Source organism: Canis aureus, chromosome 18, assembly GCF_053574225.1.
Source record: "Canis aureus isolate CA01 chromosome 18, VMU_Caureus_v.1.0, whole genome shotgun sequence".
NCBI classification, from domain to species: domain Eukaryota; kingdom Metazoa; phylum Chordata; class Mammalia; order Carnivora; family Canidae; genus Canis; species Canis aureus.
This window is the reverse complement of record NC_135628.1, coordinates 16,089,430-16,109,281: the sequence shown is the minus strand read 5'-3', so window position 1 is coordinate 16,109,281 and position 19,852 is coordinate 16,089,430. Positions and strand designations below refer to the sequence as shown.

The 19,852-nt window shown below is 41.3% G+C and overlaps 1 protein-coding gene across 11 annotated transcripts in view; it reads left to right on the top strand.

Moving 5' to 3' along the window:
• AVL9 (AVL9 cell migration associated) overlaps positions 1 to 19,852 on the top strand; it is an 82,937-nt gene that overhangs the window by 49,031 nt on the left and 14,054 nt on the right. For 5 of the 11 annotated variants that reach the window (XM_077856267.1, XM_077856265.1, XM_077856263.1 and 2 more), the window contains 5 exons: positions 214 to 302; positions 2,042 to 3,485; positions 7,242 to 7,405; positions 10,587 to 10,947; positions 11,900 to 12,114. In XM_077856267.1, the coding sequence (XP_077712393.1) occupies positions 214 to 302; positions 2,042 to 2,157 (205 nt within the window). In that variant the 3' untranslated portion in view covers positions 2,158 to 3,485; positions 7,242 to 7,405; positions 10,587 to 10,947; positions 11,900 to 12,114. Of the gene's footprint in view, positions 1 to 213; positions 303 to 2,041; positions 4,895 to 5,104; positions 7,054 to 7,241; positions 7,406 to 7,494; positions 7,646 to 10,586; positions 10,948 to 11,447; positions 11,552 to 11,899; positions 12,115 to 19,852 lie in introns of those variants that run through there. The other 6 variants (XM_077856264.1, XM_077856260.1, XM_077856261.1 and 3 more) reach the window with 6 other exon arrangements.

Genomic DNA, 19,852 nt, shown 5'->3' with positions numbered 1-19,852 from the left:
AATTAACCATGCATCCTTATGGCCTTTTTTTGGTTCGTCTGCATGTTATTTTAGTATTTTCTGAAAGTTTACATGCTTAAAAGGTTACTTAACTAACTGATGCATGACAAATAATTTAGCTTATTTTCTCAATAATTTTATCTTGGGGATGGTTATAGGGTGTGGTATGTGTGAATTTTTGTAATGTCCTTAAAACTTCTTTGCTTTTATCAGTTCTGTTCAAAACAGTGAACGTGGCAAAAAAATTGGAAACGTCATGGTCACAACCAGCCGAAATGTTGTCCAAACAGGAAAAGCTGTTGGTAAGACCTGCCTTTCCCCAGAAACAGATTAGAATCATAACACATCTCTTCTCTGTACTTGATATTGTTAGAATCATAAAGTTGCAGAGATCTGTGTCTCATATCATATAATAATGCAAGATAGTTGAATACAAAGGCTGAGTGTTTTTCACCTTATTCCTGAAAATTCTTATGACATCGGATAATATCAGAGTTCAGCAAATTTTGCCACACCCGATGGAGAGAGACCAATTTTCTGATGTGTTCACTGTTGTAACGAGGCAAGTTTCGGTGGAGTTTTTCCCCCATATCCTGAGCTGCCTGCAGTTTTTTATAAGTAGTAGAGCACCATAATAAAGTAGGTATTAGGAGTGCTGTCTTCTAAGGTATTATCATAAATAAAGGAAATCAGTGAAACCAACAGGTCATTTTTTTATAAAGATCAACAATATCAATAAAATCTTTATAGACTAGTAAGAAGAGAAAAGGTACAAGTTACCAGTATCAGGAATAGAAGAGGGGACGTCGGTCTTAACAAAAATTAAAAGGATTATAGGGAATATTGTGAATACCTTTATGCCATTTTGACAATTTAGATGAACTATGCAAATTCTATGAAAGACTCAAGTTGCCAAAACTGATGTAATAAGTAATTGGAAATTTAATAGCCCTATACTTATTAAATAAATTGGATTAAAAATCATACCACAGGTTTTTAATTTAATCCAAGCCAATATAGCTTCACTTACTAATTTTATCAGATGTTTAAGGAATAATACCAATTTTATACATATTCTTTCAGAAAATAGTGAATGAGGTATAACCCTCCCCAGTTCTTTTAATGAGGCCAGTATTACTGTGAGAACCAAGCCAGGTGTCATGCTGTTGCATACATTTCTTCTGCACCTAGCTTTCTTCCGTTAAAATACTTTGAAGTTTGTTCCATATCCATTCTAAAAAAATGTCTCATTCTTTCTTTTCTGTCCACCATCAGTGGGTTCATTTGATTATAGGGGGTGGGATTTAATATGTAAGCCTTTATTTCCATACACTATTATGCATTTAACTTATTTTGACTTCTTATTTTTAATAGAAAAATTCTACTTCATTATAGGTATATGATGTCAATCATGACTTCATTTTTAGTGATGCTCTGCTATTTAAATTCTAAAGCCAGTTCTCTTCCACACTCTTCTCTCTGAGAATAGTGGGAGTATATGATTCAACTTAAATAATTTCACTTGAGCATCAACTTTGGAGATAAGGTTTTTTAAAACAAAACTGACCAGAGGCAGATACAGCAGTTAGCATCTTCATTTATTGCAATATCATTTCAGCTAACAAAAGCACAGTTCCTGAAAGTAGCCTAACCACTGTTCCCTGTGTAGGTGGTTATCAATTATCAACTTGGATTTAAACTAGAAAGACCACGTAAATCTTTCTAAGCTCTCCCAAATGATTCTGATGTGCAGCCAGTGCTGAGAGTCGCTGGCATAGCGTATGTATATTAAGAGAAGAGTTGGCTGACCACCTTCAGAAGGCTTAGGAGAGAAGGTGCTTTTCCCAGAAGTTACCCAGTTTCCTACTAGACAAGACCCATAGAATGGAATTGTTTTGGAACTAAAATTTAAATGGTATTTTACTATTAACATATTAATGTTACAGTAAATTAACATTTATTAATTAGCATGGGTCTTTCACTGTCTATTAACAAAAGTGAAGACATTTTTCCTTTTGTTTTTCCCCTCCTCTCCATCCAGGCCAGTCAGTTGGAGGAGCTTTTTCCAGTGCAAAGACAGCTATGTCTTCATGGCTTTCTACTTTCACCAGTCCCGGCCCCCAGAGTCTCACTGAGCCACCTGACGGGAAGCCTTGAGTGTCCAGAGACTGCTGTTGCTTCCTTAGGTTTAAGTGTTTCCTGTCTGTCTGCTGCTCCCAGACTGTTCCTCTTCATCGACCACAGGTCCACAACAGGGGACCAGCACGTCAAACTGTTTACATGGACAGTTGCCCTTTGTCTAAATGAATGTCGCACGATGCTGGAAAGATGAAATTGCAGCCGTAGCAGGGATGGCTCTCCAGGTTGGGGTTTAAATTGACTACTTTTTTTTCAGTCTGAGCCTGATTAAAACACATAATGAAACTTCTCATGAATTTTCAGTTCTGATATTATATACTTGTTTACTTTAGAAAAGGTTTTACTTATGTAAATTTTGTTCTCTTTTCCTGTTTGAATATCCAGATGGCCACTGTAATTTATATGTGCTAAAATTAAGTTATATTACTATTTGAATTTCTCTCAAGTTGGCCCTAAAATGTGCTTATAAAGGGGCCATACAGTCCAGCCCTTTGTTATTACTTTGTTGAGTTATATAATGATTTTTTGGTTTGTTGGCTTTCTACCTACAAGACACATTTATCAAGTCACTTCCTCCCAGAAACATGAAGCCAGAGGCAATAGTTCTGGGGATGGAGTGTTTTATGTTCTTAATTTATTCTTCCCCAGTAAACACTTGCTCTGAGGCATCAGAGAGTTTCACTGTGCTTTCCTCCGCTTCCCAACTGTGCAAGTCAGTGTGCAGAGAAATAGCATGGTGCTGGTTACAGTGGTGTTCCAGCAGTTACATGCGAGCGTGTACTTAGGGCGAGACTTCGGAAGAGCTCAGTGTAGTCTGTCAACTCCAGTTATGTTGCAGCCTTTTATAAGAGTTTTTAAACCCGCACTTTGTGCCTTCTGTTTCTTCTTTTGAACCGTTTTCACTGGGTGTTTACAGACGTACAGGTTTTTTGCTTAGTGTTACTCTTCATATGGCGTTTCAAGGCATTTGGCCTTCCCACTTCCCTGATGGAAAATCCTCTTGTAATCAGTTCCTACCCCCTTATGAAAGTATGTATAAGGGAAAAACAAGATGATCTGTAACTATTAAGTAGAAATCTCATCTTTGCTCACATTTAGAAAAGCAAGAGGAGAAAAACACAGCCATGACATCAGTCCTGTTTCACAAAGGACCTCTGGTTTCACTTTAGACACATGCATGTGTGTGCTATCTACTGAGGATTTGTACACAACTGGACCTCATGTATCTGCTGTGCACAGCTCTCATTTGCTTTTCAAGGGGACTTTGGATGGGTGTTCTCAGGGAGTACTTACAGGGCACAGACTGCTTTTTCAGTAACAAAGGACACTTGGAAAATAAATACCTTGTAAGTATGATCTAACATATGATAGCATATTGGGAAAATGAGGGATCTAATTAAGGAGGACACTTGATTATATTTGATTTCTCCCTTAAAAGTGAGGCGCCTGGCTGGCTCAGTTGGTAGAACATGCGACTCTTGATCTCAGGGTCATGAGTTCAAGCCCCACATTGGGCATGGAGCCTACTTTAAAAAAATAAAAAAATAATAAAATAAAATAAAATCTTTTTAAAAAATTAAGAAATGTTTATGTAAGAAGTAAATTTTTCTAGGGCATGTGAAATGAACGTAGGGACATAACTAAATATCTCTAAATTTTCCAATTTGTGTTTTAACGCAAGTCGGCAAATCTGAAAGTGTACTTCCATTTGAGCACAGTAATTCAAAAATTCAGTGATGATCGATGCAAGGGCTTATTATGAGAACTCTATTAATTCCACTTGTGCTGGGAAACTTAGCCTTCTCAGGAAATATTATTTGAGGAGAAGAAAGTAATACCAAACAAAACCTTAAAAGGTACTTCAATCAGTTTTGCACTGAGACTATAAAGAATTCATTCTAACATCTTGTTTCATGAGGCCACGTCATTAGTCGGAGTGTCATAGTGCATTAGCGTGCGGTTGTTACTTCACATCTGCCTGACGTTCACAATGTGAGAGCACTGTGACCGGTTAGCCAGCACGTTGCTGGTCCATCCTTCATTCTGTATGGTGTGTGGTTTAGGGTAAACTCCCATCTCACTGTGCAGAAGCAGACCAATCCACACTTTGATATCCCACTGAAATAAAAAGAGTGAAGCTTTGCTTTAGGATCACTTGTTCCCCCACTTTAATATACACTTTTACACAACCTTTCTCACTAAGGTTTCTAGTTAAGAGTTCAACTCTTAAGGTGGTCATTTTACTGGCTTTCAGCACAAAGTGAATATCTCAAAAGATAGAACTTTTGTCCAAGAAGTAGTCAAAAGACTGTAACGATATTTCCTTCAGTTTTTTGGGGGTGTTGGAGTTTTCAGGGAGCATAAGCTAGTATGTTGTTGGCAAGGGCCTTGGGGCAGCCAGCAGTCAGTTTCTATCTATTTAATAATTTCTTCCCTGATGGCAGGAAGCCTGGCCCCTTGTCTCGTGAGCCTACATGCTTGTCTCTTGGATTCCAGGTGTCAGCTGAGTGGCCAGCCCCAGAGGCTGTAGCCTCCTTGGTTCTCTGAGCAATAGGAACCAACGTTATTAGGCCATCTTTGGACATGCCACTCAAAGAGGATGCGTTGTTTAGCCATGCTTGCTCTGGTGCTTTTATGTCTAAGAACTGAGTACTTGTAAGTAGGCCTGAGGGGGCAGCATCAGCCAGGCTTTTCCAGGGTGTGCCAGGCACATGGACTGCATCTGTAGCTTGGCAGTGACCTCACTGTTATCTAGGTAACTTTTTTTTTTTTTTTTTTTTTTAATTTATTTATGATAGTCACAGAGAGAGAGAGGGAGAGAGGCAGAGACACAGGCAGGCAGAGGGAGAAGCAGGCTCCATGCACCGGGAGCCCGATGTGGGATTCGATCCTGGGTCTCCAGGATCGCGCCCTGGGCCAAAGGCAGGCGCCAAACCGCTGCGCCACCCAGGGATCCCTTATCTAGGTAACTTAAAGGTAGTGCTGGGAAGAAGTCCCTGGCATTATTTAGTTCCTACTAAGGCATTGTAATGACAGTTTACATGGGGGAAGGAAAAGAGTTAAGGCTACCAACCACCTCTGGGCTAAGTGAATAGAAAAAGTTGCATGTCAGAGAGAGGCTTAGAGTTATCTTGCATATGGATTTGACTCATGTAGCCAGGATGAATAGCCTATCCCCAGATCTACCAGTGATTTACTAGTGCCCAAGCTCTAGAACAATCCTCATCTACTTTTTGCTTAAAGAAGCAGCAGAAATACCCTGGGGCAGCAAACCAGAGCATATGATGCGATTTCCTCAATCTTATCTTGCTTTCTGAGTTCTGTATTAAGCATTGGCTTTTCTTTCCTTAAGAATAATTTACTTTAGAAAGGCAAGGAGAAAGCAAATTCGCAAGGGAGACAAGTTAGAAGTTGCAAGGCTGAGGAACAACGTACTTCAAATCTGAATGAAGGTATCTTGAAAGCAGTATTTAATGTGCTAATGGCTACAAGAGCTCTTTTACAAAGAAGTTAGAATTTTTAATCTGCTAGTTACAAGTTATAAAATGAAGCTATAACATCTCCCTGGCAGGTTTTTTTCTTACTTTGTTTTGTGGAAGTTACAGCCAGTGGGTTTTTTTTTCTCCCCTCTGGGCCTGGTAATGAGCTGGGGAGCACTCAGCTTTGTGAGGGGCAGTGGACAGATCTTGAACCGCATAAACATTTATGTGTCAGTAGTTTGGGCAAGTAGCCTGTTAGGATGGTAGCTGCTAAATATTGCCATTGTTTTACAATGGAGTTGGCTAGGACTCTTGAAATGGCATCAGCATTTGCAAGCTCTGATTCTTTGACCAGAGGTGGTACAGCATTTGTGGCCTTTCCACCCTGATCAGAGGTAGCCTCTAAGGCTGACGGGGAACACGGCTCCAGCTTCTAGATTGTCATTCCACGTAACTCAGTATGCCACCAGGAGTTTTTCATTCCAGGTCTTTAGAATTCATGACATTGGAATTGTTTTGTTATAATTTCCAACATTCCATAAATATTTGTCAAGGACAAAGGAAAGGAATGTGGATCTTTATTCTTTTCGTATAAATGACTTTGTACACATGACTTCCTGCTTTCATACAAAGGGGAAGAAATTAGCTCAAGGGAGGAGCTCCTCCCTTGTGTGATAACTCCAGAATTAAACGATTGTGCACGTAGAGGGGTTGAGTATATTTTGTAAAACTCTAATGATTTGTATTTCTGTGCTGTTCTAAAGTTTACCTTTTTACTCATATTAATTAAAGATATAGAAACTATATATTTAAATCATGTAAGTGGGACACAATTTAGGGTTTTGGTTTTTTTTTCCAGTCTTATTTTTCATCAGCATCTCACACATAGTATGCTGCTCAAATTTTTTTGTGTGCAATATAAACATTTGAACATTTCAGTCAGGTACTGAGCCAGAAAAGGTAATTGAAGTTTTTTTAGGAAGCTTCTGTGCTTAGAAAATATTTTGTTTTCTTGAAATGTTAATTTATAGCTGGGAAAATGGGATCAAGACTTAATGTGTTTCAAGCCGCTTGGTCATTGGTTCCTAAATTTAGGAAGCATTTGATTAACAAGTTAGTGAAGGCATTTAGTGATCACAAAAGTAGTTTAAATATTTGAGATTAAAGGCTTCCCATAACCCTCCCCAGGAAAGTTTAGCTAAGAAGTCTTAGAAAGTTTTCTGAGGAGGTTTAGCAGTGGCACACGTTTTGATCAGAAAGATAGTTTCTCTTTGCTCCAATAGTTTTATAATTTGTACTAGTTCTTTGTTTCTGTTGTCATTTGTTTTTTAAAAAATGTTAAATGATAAATCACGTCTAATCATAGTGAATTGTAAAACTTCTGTATCTTTATTTTAAGGAAAAATAAGAATAAAATTATCCTGTTTGTCCTGCATACGGTCGTACTTGGCCTCTCTTTCTAGAAGTACCCTCATGTTGTTGGGGTGGTCTCTGGCCCCTTCACAGTTGGACAACAATGCCAGCTGTGTGTGAGAAACCAGCACACAGACTGAACTGGAGGACTCGTTGCTCCATTTAATCTCTTGTTTTGATATTGCTTATGATGATGCCTCTGTTTTTAAGGTGATGACCCCTGCAGGAAGAACCCCTTAGTTTCTCTGGAATCTAAGTGCACAACGTACAACCAGACAGAGATTGGTCGGGCGGTGATATCACATGCTCCCTGACAGAAACCCCCAGGGGAATAGAACATTGTCGAGAGCAGCCTATTTCCCCCACCTGGACTGGTAAGCTTCAAAATAGCCCTTGGCATCTCCACTGAGGGCTCCTAGCATATTTTCATAGATATTTCCATGTACTGTGGTCCTTCTTACAGCTGTTCTACAAAAGAGGAGCTTTGTGATGTGATTCACAGAAGCAGACAAGTTTCCTTGCCCCAGGGGAAGGTGCACTTCCTTGAGTGCTGGGTTAAGTTTAGGGTCCCAGCATCCTCGGACATGGAACATTAGCATCCTGGAAATGACGAGGTATTTGGGGACGGGGACAGTAGAGCTTGGCACTGCCGATATCTCCCCTTTTTCGAGGATCTCTGCCACCTGGGTATCAGGCTGTGCCATGGGAAGGTCCACGGTTCCCCCTCACCTGCAGGGTCACAACTGCCTGTCCTCTACTCCGATAGGATGGGAGTTGCAGTTGTTGAATCTGGTAACATCAAGAAGGATTGTGATTGCAGAGCCAGTTTTCTTCCAATGAACAACCCTTTGACAAACAACATCTTCTCTGCTGGCCTTAATCTCTGCGGGGTTGGGGAGCCGCACATAAACACACTCAGTGTGATCCTGCAGTCCAAAGCCAGGGAGCAACCTGGGGCAGGAGATTAAGAATGGTTATGCTCTATGCTCTTTATCCTATGAACACCTACATTTAGAGCTGCTGACCTCCCAACACAGCACAAGGAACCAAGAGTCAGATCATTTAAATGTATATGTTTCATATTTCACTGGGCCCAGCTACCCTCCTGGAGCATTTAGATATGGACCAGAACTGTAGAAAAAATGAAAGCCACCTGATGAAATCTTGATTATTATTGAAGCCAGGTGATGAGTGTGTTGGAGTTCATTAGACTGCTCATTCTGGTTTGGGATATGACTACCATCCTTCACTTGACCTGCTGCATCCTACACACGCAATTTTCTTCAGTCGTTGCAGAGAATTTTTTTTTTTTAAGATTTTATTTATTTATTCATGAGAGACACAGAGAGAGAGGCAGAGACACAGGCAGAGGGAGAAGCAGGCTCCATGCAGGGAGCCCGACGCGGGACTCGATCCCAGGACTCCAGGATCATGCCCTGGGCCGAAGGCAGGCACTAAACTGCTGAGCCACCCAGGGATCCCCCATTGCAGAGAATTTAAAAACTTAGGTCAGGTCCTCAGCACCAAGTCTGTATATCTGCTAGCCCTGCTCTGACCTTGGGTGGTTCAGTGCCTTGTCCTTGTAAAGCAGAATCTGTCTTGAGTCCCTCTTTGTACCCCTAAAGTTAAAGCTTGAGAATGGAAAAGAGCAGAAAAGCAGTTTTGGGGGAAACCTCATTCCATCCCTAAGTTCTCTTCTTAGGAACATGTCTGTTCCATCACTTTCTAGCTCCACTTCCACATTGCCAGGGGATTGGGTCTGACCCTTAACTGATTTCCTGATTTCCAGTCCTACCCAACCCACAAACCCAAGTACACCTTCCTAAAGCATGACAGTATTAATTGTGATGTGGTATCTACTTACTGTCTACAGAATTAAGGACAGGTTCCTAAGTCAGCCACGAGGGTCCAGCACACAGTAACTCATTAACTCATGCCACCGCCGCCTTCACCTCCAGAGCCCCCTGGCCAACTGAAACTTTGCTATGTATCACCTTCCCACCCCCTAATTGTTAGAGAAGCATTATTGAGGGACCCCACAATCAAAGACCCAGCTCTAGCCTCTCTTCCTTCTTAAAGTCTGCCCCAGGGCTACTTGGGTCCTTCTTAAAACACTCAGACTCAAGTGTTTATTGTTTATTTACACTACGTAAATAGGTGCTTCCCAGGTTTGGAGATTTACAATTAGTAAAACATTTTTTGAAAAGGAGATGGGCGACTTTAGTGAAATACACCTGCAGAAAAGAGCAAGGAACATTACATTAAAAGTAAATCTAAGCAACTGTTCACTGTAACCATGACCCACATAGGAAATGGCCTATTAGCAGCGCCTAAAAAACCCCACCCTGTGTGTCTCCCTGGTGATAATTCATCCTTCTCCACAAGTATTTTGTACTCTCACTTTTGAGATCATCATTTCTTTGTCATTTTACCTCCTCCTTCCAGTGTATGTATCCCAACCAGCATAGTTTATTTCTTGTCTATTTTTGAACTTGTATGAATGGAATCAACCGTTTGGATTATGTCTTTTTCTGATTAATTTTGTTTTTTGGGAGATTTTTCTCTCTGATTGTTTTATAATCCCATGCCATCGTACAGCTGTCCCACTGTTCCCCTGGCTGGCTGGAGGCAGATTGGGCTGTTTCCTGTTTGGGGGCAGCTGTAAACGGTGATGCTGCCCTGGCCCTGGCCATTCTAGTTTGCTTGTCCCACTGCATCTGTGTGTGTTTCTTCCAGGTAAAAATGTGAGCATGAAACTGCTGGATGGTTTTTCACATTATGTCCAATGCTTAGGTATCACAAGGAACTTAAATTTTTGCCAATCTGATGAGTGTGAAATGATATCTCATTGTAGGTTTTAATTGACATTTTCCTGATTAGTAATAAGATCGAGTAATTTTTCACTTATGTATTAACCAGATGGATTTCTACTTTTTTTTTTTCTACTTTTGTTAAATGCCTGTTCAAATCATTTACCCATTTGTCTGTTAGGTTGTCTGTTTCTTATTGGCTTGGGTGTTTCATGGGTGTGTATATAATTTATATATTCTGGATACTGTTTCTTTGTCAGTTATGTATGTTGCAAATATCTCATTCTAAGTCTATTCATTCTTTATGATCTGTTTTGATGACTATCATTCTTAGTATAATTAAATCTGTCTTTTATGTTTAGAGGAAATTATATCTTCTTGTGTCATACTTAAGAAACCCTACTCTACCTCAAGGTCATGATATTCTCTATAATCTTCTCAAAGTTTTTAAATTTTGCCTTTCATATTTATTCACTTGTACACCTGGATCTTCTTTTCTAGAGTGCTTTAGAGTAGAGGTCCAATCACTCCCACCACCCGAACTCCCCAATGTGACTAGAAAGTTTTGGCATTTCTTCTTTTGCCAACTAAGGACCCTAATAACTCTCGTATCATTATCATGCCATACACAATTTAATACCAAAACATGAGAAGAACATAAGGTCAGACTAAGGGAGAATCCTTTAAATCAAATAATTAACTGTTTGAATTGTACTAATTTGTATTTTTCTCATTTTTGTTACAGGTTCTGTGCTCCGGTTCATGGGGATGAATGAAGGAACTTTATTTTTTTACTCCGAAGGGCTAACATTCCCCACGTCTGACAATCACATAAAGGTCCAGTGTTTTCCAGAACTGTCCTGGGGAGCCACAAACCTTAACGGCTTTTCACACTGCCTCAGAGGCACACTGGCCTCCACAGACCCAAGATGTGCACATCTTTAGCTGCTTGCACTGGGAATCCACTCTTAAGACTAACCCAAGCCTCCCAGACTCCTGCAGTGTAAATTCTGTCCCTAGCAGGTATCTGAGGGTTACTATGTACACAGCACATGCCACACAGATGGTTCCTGGCCCTCTTGGAGCTTGCTGTTCAGCAGGAGCAGGTGAGCAGTTACCACAGGGGGCAGAGAGGGCCAGGTCAAGGTAAGCCAGGGTGTGTTCAAGCATATCGTGGTGGCCAGCTGCTGGCCGATAGGGATGAGTAGAAGTTTCCTCCCCTGGGAGACTGAGTTGATACCTGAAGGCTACACGAGCATTGTGGGGGTGAGGTGGGGATGAGGGAAGAGGCTGTACTCTACAGAGGGCTCCGGGGCTGGGAAGACGGCATCAGCACACTAGAAAGCAGTGAATGTTCTTTGGTGTGGCTGAGACCTCAGTGGCCAGGTGAGGAAGAGGAGAACTCTGTGAGCCAGGAGAAGGGGTACAGACTTGCTCGAGAAGGCAGGGGGAGAGCCTGAAGGGCTTCCCCACAGGCCAGAGGCAGGTTGGGTGCTGCCCTTGAGAAGGTCAGCCCAGGAGGGGGTACCCCACAGGCGCACTGGCCTTGGCCCTAAATGCAGTGATGTTTCTCTGAATCAGCAGTACCCTCTCTTTTCCCCGGTAGCCCAGTCTCACAGCTTTCTGCCGACTTCAGATCACATGTGCCCCGAACAGTGGGCCCGAGGACAGAACCCCTGTGATGCCACCCTCCCTCAGAAAGCAGTCACTGTAAGGACATGTGTTTTCCTTTGATTTCGCTGGAATTTAGTGGGGCCTGTTAATGAGAAGCAAGTCTGAGTGATTTCAGGGAACACGGGGGGGACACTCCAGCATCTAGCTTTTACTCTTGGCCTAGTGGAGACCCAGGATACCTGTCCTGCCAGCTCTGTGTCGGTAGGTTTAAACCTGGTTAGAAGTCACTTTTCCCCCCATACAGTTTACAAGCAGGAAGGCAGTGTGCTGTGTATATTCAAAAAGTCCATCTGCGGTCACTCTGGATTTTCATTCATATTTGCTCCAACCCATGGATTTTTTTTTTTTCTGACCAACTTTTTTTTTCCCGACCATCTTTCCCAGATGAACCACTTGCCTTTCCACCTGCCCCTCCTGGCTGGGCCCTAGAAGAAGGTCCTGCGGCAGCACTTCCTAGAAACCACTGAGACCCAGGTTAAAGCACACCGTCCTTGGCTGCAGTGATCCTGAACTGGCCCTCCCTTGTGAGCAAGGTCAGCAGGAGAGGCTGGTGCCTCCACGCCACTCCCACCAAATGCCTTTGAAGTGGAAATTCCCAGGTAAAGTTTCAACAGATAAAGATGCATGAGTATGTTGTGTGTGTGTCACCACTTTACGGTTATTTAAAATCACGGGCCAGCAGGACTGGAATTTTTAAATCTTAGATGTTTTCCCACTTTTGAAGTATGTTTTTCTATTAGTGATAGCTCTCTTGTTTTTGAGACTCAAAGTTTAAAACATTTTTATTCTGAGTGCTATTAATTCTACTCTAAGCATCTGGGCTTAATGAATCCTTAGAACTTTTCTTCTGTGTCTTTGTTGTAAATGAAGGATACTAGTCACTGCTGCTCTGGTTGGGAAACATGGTTTTTGTTCCCTTTTAAGTTATCAGGTTAAACCCTGTGACTGTTCTCCCTTGAAGAACAGGCTGTGTTTCCAAAGTTTCTAACACAACTCCTAGGGGAGGCGAGATGGGCTTCCTGTATTGACAGTGGTGTTTATGGGGGCTGTGTCTCAGTTCATAGAAGCCTGCATGTCACAGAGCCATTGTATATATGAAAATATAGTATTAAAGGTGCTAGAGAACTGAAGAACTGAAAAGCTCTCTACAGCAGTTCAAAAAAAAATGTGTTAGCTTACAACCTGACAGGTAAAAACATAACTCTCCCCTGATGCAGCCCCAGCAGCAGCAAGTAAAGAATCACTCAGTCACAAAACCACTTAGTATGGTCCTGTATGGGGTCCAGAAGACAAGAAGAGACCTGCTCAAAAACTTGATATAAAATGAAGAGTGTCTTGAGAGGTCCAGTAAAGTGCTATGGCAGTCCTTACTGCTGGGACAATCCGAGAAGGCTTCCTGGAGGAAGTGGCATTTGCTCTCTTCCTTGAGTGAGTGAAGAAAGTAAGATTCTGAATATAGGCAGTAAAGAGCAGATTTTTAGGCCACTCTCGGGGGCCCATGGCCTGCGATGCAGAAAAGGAACAGGTCAGAGTGGGTACAGCTCTGGGAGGGAGTAAGAAGTGATGATGGAGGAGTACTATGGAAGAAATCCGTCTCTGGAAATGCTAAAGCCAGGAGGAGGCTGAGATGCATAAAAACCACTCCAAGTTACTCTTGGTGAGAATACAGGATTCAGGAATAGAGAGCGAGGAGGAGGAGAAATCCCCAAGTGGCAGATACAGGAAGAAAAATAGTACAGCTGACCCTTGAATAATGTAGGGATTAGGGGCACTGACCACCCCCCATGCAGTCAAAAATTTGTAACTTTTGACTCCCCCAAAACTTTACTAATAGCCTACTGCTATGATACGTGAACAGTCCATCAATGTATATTTTCTATGTTATATGTATTATATACTGTATACTTAGGATAAAGTAAGCTAGGGAAAAGTATTATTAAGAAACATAAGGAAGGGATCCCTGGGTGGCGCAGCGGTTTGGCGCCTGCCTTTGGCCTAGGGCGCGATCCTGGAGACCCAGGATCGATTCCCACGTCGGGCTCCCGGTGCATGGAGCCTGCTTCTCTCTGCCTGTGTCTCTGCCTCTCTTTCTCTCTCTGTGACTATCATAAATAAATAAAAATTAAAAAAAAAAAAAAAAAAAAAAGAAACATAAGGAAGAGAAAATACATTATAGTTCTGTACTGTATCAAAAAACTCTAAGTATAAGTGGACCCACACAATCCAAACTCATGTTGCTCAAGGGTCAACTCTCTCTGGTGGGAGACTGCTCAAAGTCTCCGATGAATGGTGAGGATGACTGAAGTGGACACCTTCTTGAGTGTGTTTGAACATTAACACCTGTTTCATTGCTTTAAGAGAGATGCCCTTTTGTACCTGGGTGGCTCAGTCGGTTAAATGTCCGATTCTTGATCTCAGGGTTGTGAATTCAAGCCCTGCATTGGGCTCTCCACTGGGTGTGAAGCCTACTTTAAAAAAAAAAAAAAAATGCCCTTCTAAGGAGGATCAGTCATTAAAGGTTCTGTACCTTAATTAAGAGAGCATCTAATTCATTTTAAATGGACTTAATCTCATCCTAAGTATGGCCAACATTCCATTCCTAAGGATTTATATCAAAGAAATAATCCCAAAGGAGGGGGAGGTATATGTATAGAGTTGTGTGTCATTATAACAAATAATGAAAAATCAGGAACGAACAACAGAAGGCCTGCCATGATACTTCAGTGTAGTACTGTAAGTATGGTGCTCACTGTAATGTTACACAGCAGTTAATTATTGAAAAGTGGGGTAGTGTGAGAAGAGAAAATACAGAAAAAAAGAACTTATCCAAAGATGGGGCGGGGAGGGGGGAGTATGGGGGCCAGGAATCCGACTTTCTTCCCTCTGCATTTCTTCTTGTCTTTCCTGTGTCTTTTCTGTTTCTCCCACGCAAGTGTGAGACGCTGGTTACCGTAGTGGAGGGGAGGGGACACTGCACATGAGTAAAAGCCTCTCGGGCCTTCTGCTACACCAGGGCCCTTCTTACTGTTCTGGGAGTAACTAGTGTTTCAATGGACAGTGAGGTTGGGGAGGCCTGGCACATAGTAGGCACTTGGTGAGTATCGTAACATGAACAAAACCTCCCACTCCAGTGCCAGGCTCTGTGGTTACAGCTTACCAAGCACAGTGTAGCTGATGGACTGAAAGAGCAAAAGGAGCTAAGGAAGCAAAATAAAGCAGTGCTTTCAACTATTTCTATTTTACAAAGTGCTTGGTGAAACTGTAAAAGGATATTATTTAGTACCACAAAAAGTAGGCCAAGGGTAAGAAAACCTCTCCATACCCAAGAGAATTCAGCTGACCAAATTAAGTCTGATCCAGAATAAACAGTTCTCATCTGGAAATCTAGCAGTTTCAGAAAGTACTGTCCAAGTGGAAAAAGGCCCACAATGCTGGTCTGCATAATTATGTAACCCTTTAGGAAAGTGGGAAGAAGTGCCACCGTCCTGGGGTACACAGGAAGGAGAATTCTCGGGCCTCAAAGAAGAGGACTGTGCTCCTGAAGAGAAGCCAGGCTCACATGCCCTTTCTCATGAACTTGACAACAACCTCAGTCGTTCTGCTCTGTGCTTATTACCCAATGTCCAAAACCTACAACAAGGTTTCTATTATCAGATTCCTCCAGCAGAAGTAACTTCCAAATAGTCATATGAATAGCCCTGCACGTGGAGGAACTCACTAGAAATGAAACCAAAGCAGGATGCCTGGGTGGCTCAGTGGTTGAGGGACTGCCTTTGGCTCATGTTGTGATCCTGGGGTCCTGGGATTGAATCCCTCATCAGGCTTCCTGCAGGGAGCCTGCTTCTCCCTCTGCCTGTGTCTCTGCCTCTCTCTGTGTGTGTCTCATGAATAAATAAATAAAATCTTTAAAAAAAGAAACCGAAGCTCAGCTTTAGTGGTCAAGACCATTTATACTGGTGTTTGATCGGGAAAAGCATTATCGTGGTCCCTTTAAAGATGACTTAAAACCATCAAACAGACTAAATCCCATATGGTAAGAGGAATTTAAAAAGCAACTTTCTCTAACAAATTGTAAAAATCCAGGCTTAAAAGTGAAAGCAGGGGATTCTAAGGGGTATATGTACACGGTGTACACAGCAGCATTTTTCACAATAGTCAAGGTGGAAGCAAGCAGTGCCCACCAACAGATAAATGGATAAACAAAATGTGCCAGTGACACACAATGGACTATTATTCAGCCTTTAAAAGGAAGCACATCCTGGCATGTGCCGCAATGTGGATGAATCTTGAAGACTTCGGGCTGAGTGAGATAAGCCAGTCACAGAAGGACAAATCCCCTACGCTTCCGCTGGTGTAACATCCCTAGGCTAGTCCTGGTCCTAGAGACAGGAAGGGGAAGGATGGTTGCCAGGGGCTGGGGGACAGAGAGCAGCGGGGAGTTACTGTTAAGTAGGTACAGAGATTCAGTTTTGCAGGATAAAAAGTTCTGGAGATGGGTGGTGCTGATGATTACACAACATTGTGAATGTACTTTTAAAAAAAAAAATGCATTTAGAAAGAGCATGGAACCAGTGGGAGAGACCCTTGGGATCTTCCAAGTTTGGTTCTCCTACTGTTCACCTATAGCAAATTTCAAATATATAGCAAAAGTAGTCAGAAAAGTTTAATAAACCTTTTACAATATACCATTCAGCTTCAGTGGTTGTCAGTTTGTAGTCAATCTTATTTCATCTTTACCCTCACTTTTCCCCTCCATTCAATGGAGTTATTTTTAAAACTTTATTTGGGAATAATTTCAAGGATAAAGGTACGTAACAAAAGTGAAAATAGTAAGACAAAACCAAACACCTACTCCCTTATTCGAATTCATCTGTTACTAATACTTTATTTCATTTCCATGTTTTATATGTTCTCTCTCTCACACATGCACATCTCCCCCATTTTTTTTTCCACCTATTGAGGCTAAGTTATGTATATCCTAGACCTCTACCTTTACTTTTATGAGAATATCCTTATTTTAAGGATATCCTTAAAATAAGGATATTCTCTTACATACCATATAGTGTAGTTACCAACTTCAGAAATTTAGCACTGACTCCATTTTATCTCTACACCATTAATATTCCAATTCTGTCAGTCCTGTTCTTTGTAGTATTTCTGTCCTCTCCAGTACGGGGCCAGGTATTATAGTCAGTTATCAGCCTCCATTTCCAGAATCTTTCTCTTTTATGACATTGATAGTTTGGAAAAGTAAATCCCTCTTCCTTTTTTAAATAAGGTGGTCCTTATTGCGGGGGGCAGGGGGGTATCTACCATTTTCTTATGATTAGATTCAAAATAAGCATTCTTGCCCAGAGTCCTGCCTGGATGGTGTCGTGTCCCTCTCAGGGTATCACATGGGGGGAGGCATGGCGATGTGGATCTTGATCACTGATCAGAGTTGTCCGTTCGCATCACTGAGCAGTTTTTGCCCTCCTCCCACTCCCCACCAAATAATAAGCAGTCTCTGGGGAGATGCTTTAAGATCGTGCAAGTAATCTTATCGAAATTTCCCTTAGATTCAGCATCTGTATTTATTTACCTATTGCCACATAATACATATGTCAAAACTTGTTTAAAACAGTATTTGTCATCTCAGTTTCTCGAGGTCAGGAAATTAGTGCTGGCTCGGCTGGATGGTCCTGCCTAGGACCTCTGGTGAGATTACATTTCGTTGTTGGCCAGAAGTTGGCCATTATCTCAGGGCTTGCCTGGAGCTGGAGAATCTATTTCCAAGATGGCTCATTAACACATCTGGCAAGTCAGTGCTGGAACTGTCACTTCCTTACCACCCGGTCTTCTCCCTAGAGTTGCTTCTGGGTCCGCATGGCATGGACTGGCCTCCTCTAGGGCAAATGATCCCTGAGACAACAGTGCCTTTTTTTTTTTTTTTTTTACCTATTCTGGGGGTCATGACACTCACTTCCACTACAATCTATTCATTAGAAGTGACCAAGTCCAACCCACATTTCAAGAAAGCACTAAGCTCCAACTTTGTAAAGTGACAACTCTTGTAGGGAAAATATCAAAGAATTTGCGGACATATTGTAAGATCACTAAAGCATCCTGTGATGATTCTTGCCTGATTCAGTTCTTACTCTGACACCTGCAAAATATTGACTTTCCAACTGCCCTGTATTATTTTTGAAGCAAACACCAGCGTTATATTTCATCAGTAAATATTTAAGATGTATCTCTAAGAGATTAATGTTTTAATGTCATAAGCTGATAACAGTGTTATCAAGTAGCAAATCAGTATTTAAATTTCCATTTGTCAGGGATCCCTGGGTGGCTCAGCGGTTTAGCGCCTGCCTTCTACCCAGGACATGATCCTGGAGACCCAGGATCGAATCCCACGTCGGGCTCCCGGCATGGAGTCTGCTTCTCCCTCTGTCTGTGTCTCTGCCTCCCCCCCCCTCTATATATATATCATAAATAAAATCTTTAAATAAATAAATAAATTTCCATTTGTCTTATGAATGCCATATTTTTATTGGGATGCAATTCACATGCCATAAAATTCACCTGTTTAAGGTGTACAGTTCAGTAGTTTATAGTATTTTCACAGATTTGTGTGGTCATCATCACTGTCTTGATTCCACCACTCTAAATAGAAACTGTATCCACTAGCAGTCACTTCCCATTTCCCACTCAGCCCCTGGCAACCACTAGTATACATTCTGCGGATTTTCCTGTTATGGACATTTTGTATAAATGGAATACTACTATATGGCCTTTTCTGCCTGGCTTCCTTCACTTAGCATAAAGTTTTTAAGGTTGATCCATGTTATAACATAAGTACTTCATTCTATTCTTAACTTTTTTTTTTTAAGATTGATTTATTTATTCATGAAAGACAGTGAGAGAGGCAGACAGACACATAGGCAGAGGGAGAAGCAGGCTCCATGCAGGGAGCCCGATGTGGGACTCGATCCCAGATCCTGAGATCCCAGGATCACGACCTGAACCAAAGACAGGCGCCCAACTGCTGAGCCACCCAGGTGTCCCTGTTGGGTTTGTTTGTTTGTTTGTTTGTTTGTTTGAAGTAGACTTCATAACCAGCATGTAGCCCAGTGCCGGGCTTGAACTCAGGACCCTGGATCAAGACCTGAACTGAAATCAAGGGTCGGATGCTTAACCGACTGAGCCCTCCAGGCATCTCTACTTCATTCTTTTTTTATTACTGAATTCTAATGTATGGATACACCACATTTTATTTGCCCACTTCTTGGCTCTTATAAATAATATTACTCTGAACATTTGTGTACAAGTTTCTGTGTAAAGCCAGATTTATTTTCTGTTTGAATCAAGACTAAAGTCTACAAAATGCCATTGGTAGAGAAATCTTTTAAGTCTCTACTAGTGGTTCCTCCTTCCACAACTTGATACACTTTTTCAATTTGTTAAGAAATTTGAGTCGTTTGTCCTTGCAGTTTTCCAAAATCTGGATTTTGTTGATTGCATTTCTTGGCATAATTTAACATATTCTTCTAACACTTATAGTTTCATAAATTGATACTTGTGTGTAGAAACTTGGTCAGGGATCCCTGGGTGGCGCAGCGGTTTAGCGCCTGCCTTTGGCCCAGGGCGCGATCCTGGAGACCCGGGATCGAATCCCACGTCGGGCTCCTGGTGCATGGTGCCTGCTTCTCCCTCTGCCTATGTCTCTGCCTCTCTCTCTCTCTCTGTGACTACCATAAATAAATAAAAAATATTAAAAAAAAAAAAAAAGTTTAAAAAAAAGAGAAACTTGGTCAGATTCGTTCTTGATGAAAAAAGGGCAAGATGATTATAGGTAGGCTGTTGTCCTACCAACCTAATTGTCTCTCTTTTTTTTTTTATATTATCGGCTATTGATAATCATTGCTCAGATCCATTTTGGCATAAGAAGTAATGATAGTCTCATGCTGTCATTTCTTATCCAATAGTTGGAATGTGATATAAAGAAAAAATGTGCCCTCTTTTGTTACTGACTGATTCAGTTTGTATATAAAAGGGAGGATAAAATGTTCCACCCTTTTCCTTTGTTTTATCCTCCAATGATGAACAATTTGTGGGTTTTGAAAATGAATTTGTGGATGAAACATACTTGATATATCCTAATCCACTGGAGCTTTTGTGTTTTGTCTTTTTTTAAAAAAACATCTATTTTTTAAAAGTAAGTAGCCATATTTTGGCAGGAACACATGAATAGACTGACATTCATTATATTAGATGATTAATGATATTTTTTGATACAAAGTCATTAAGATAATAATTCAGATATTTTAATGGGTATATTTTTTCCAAATAGTAAGA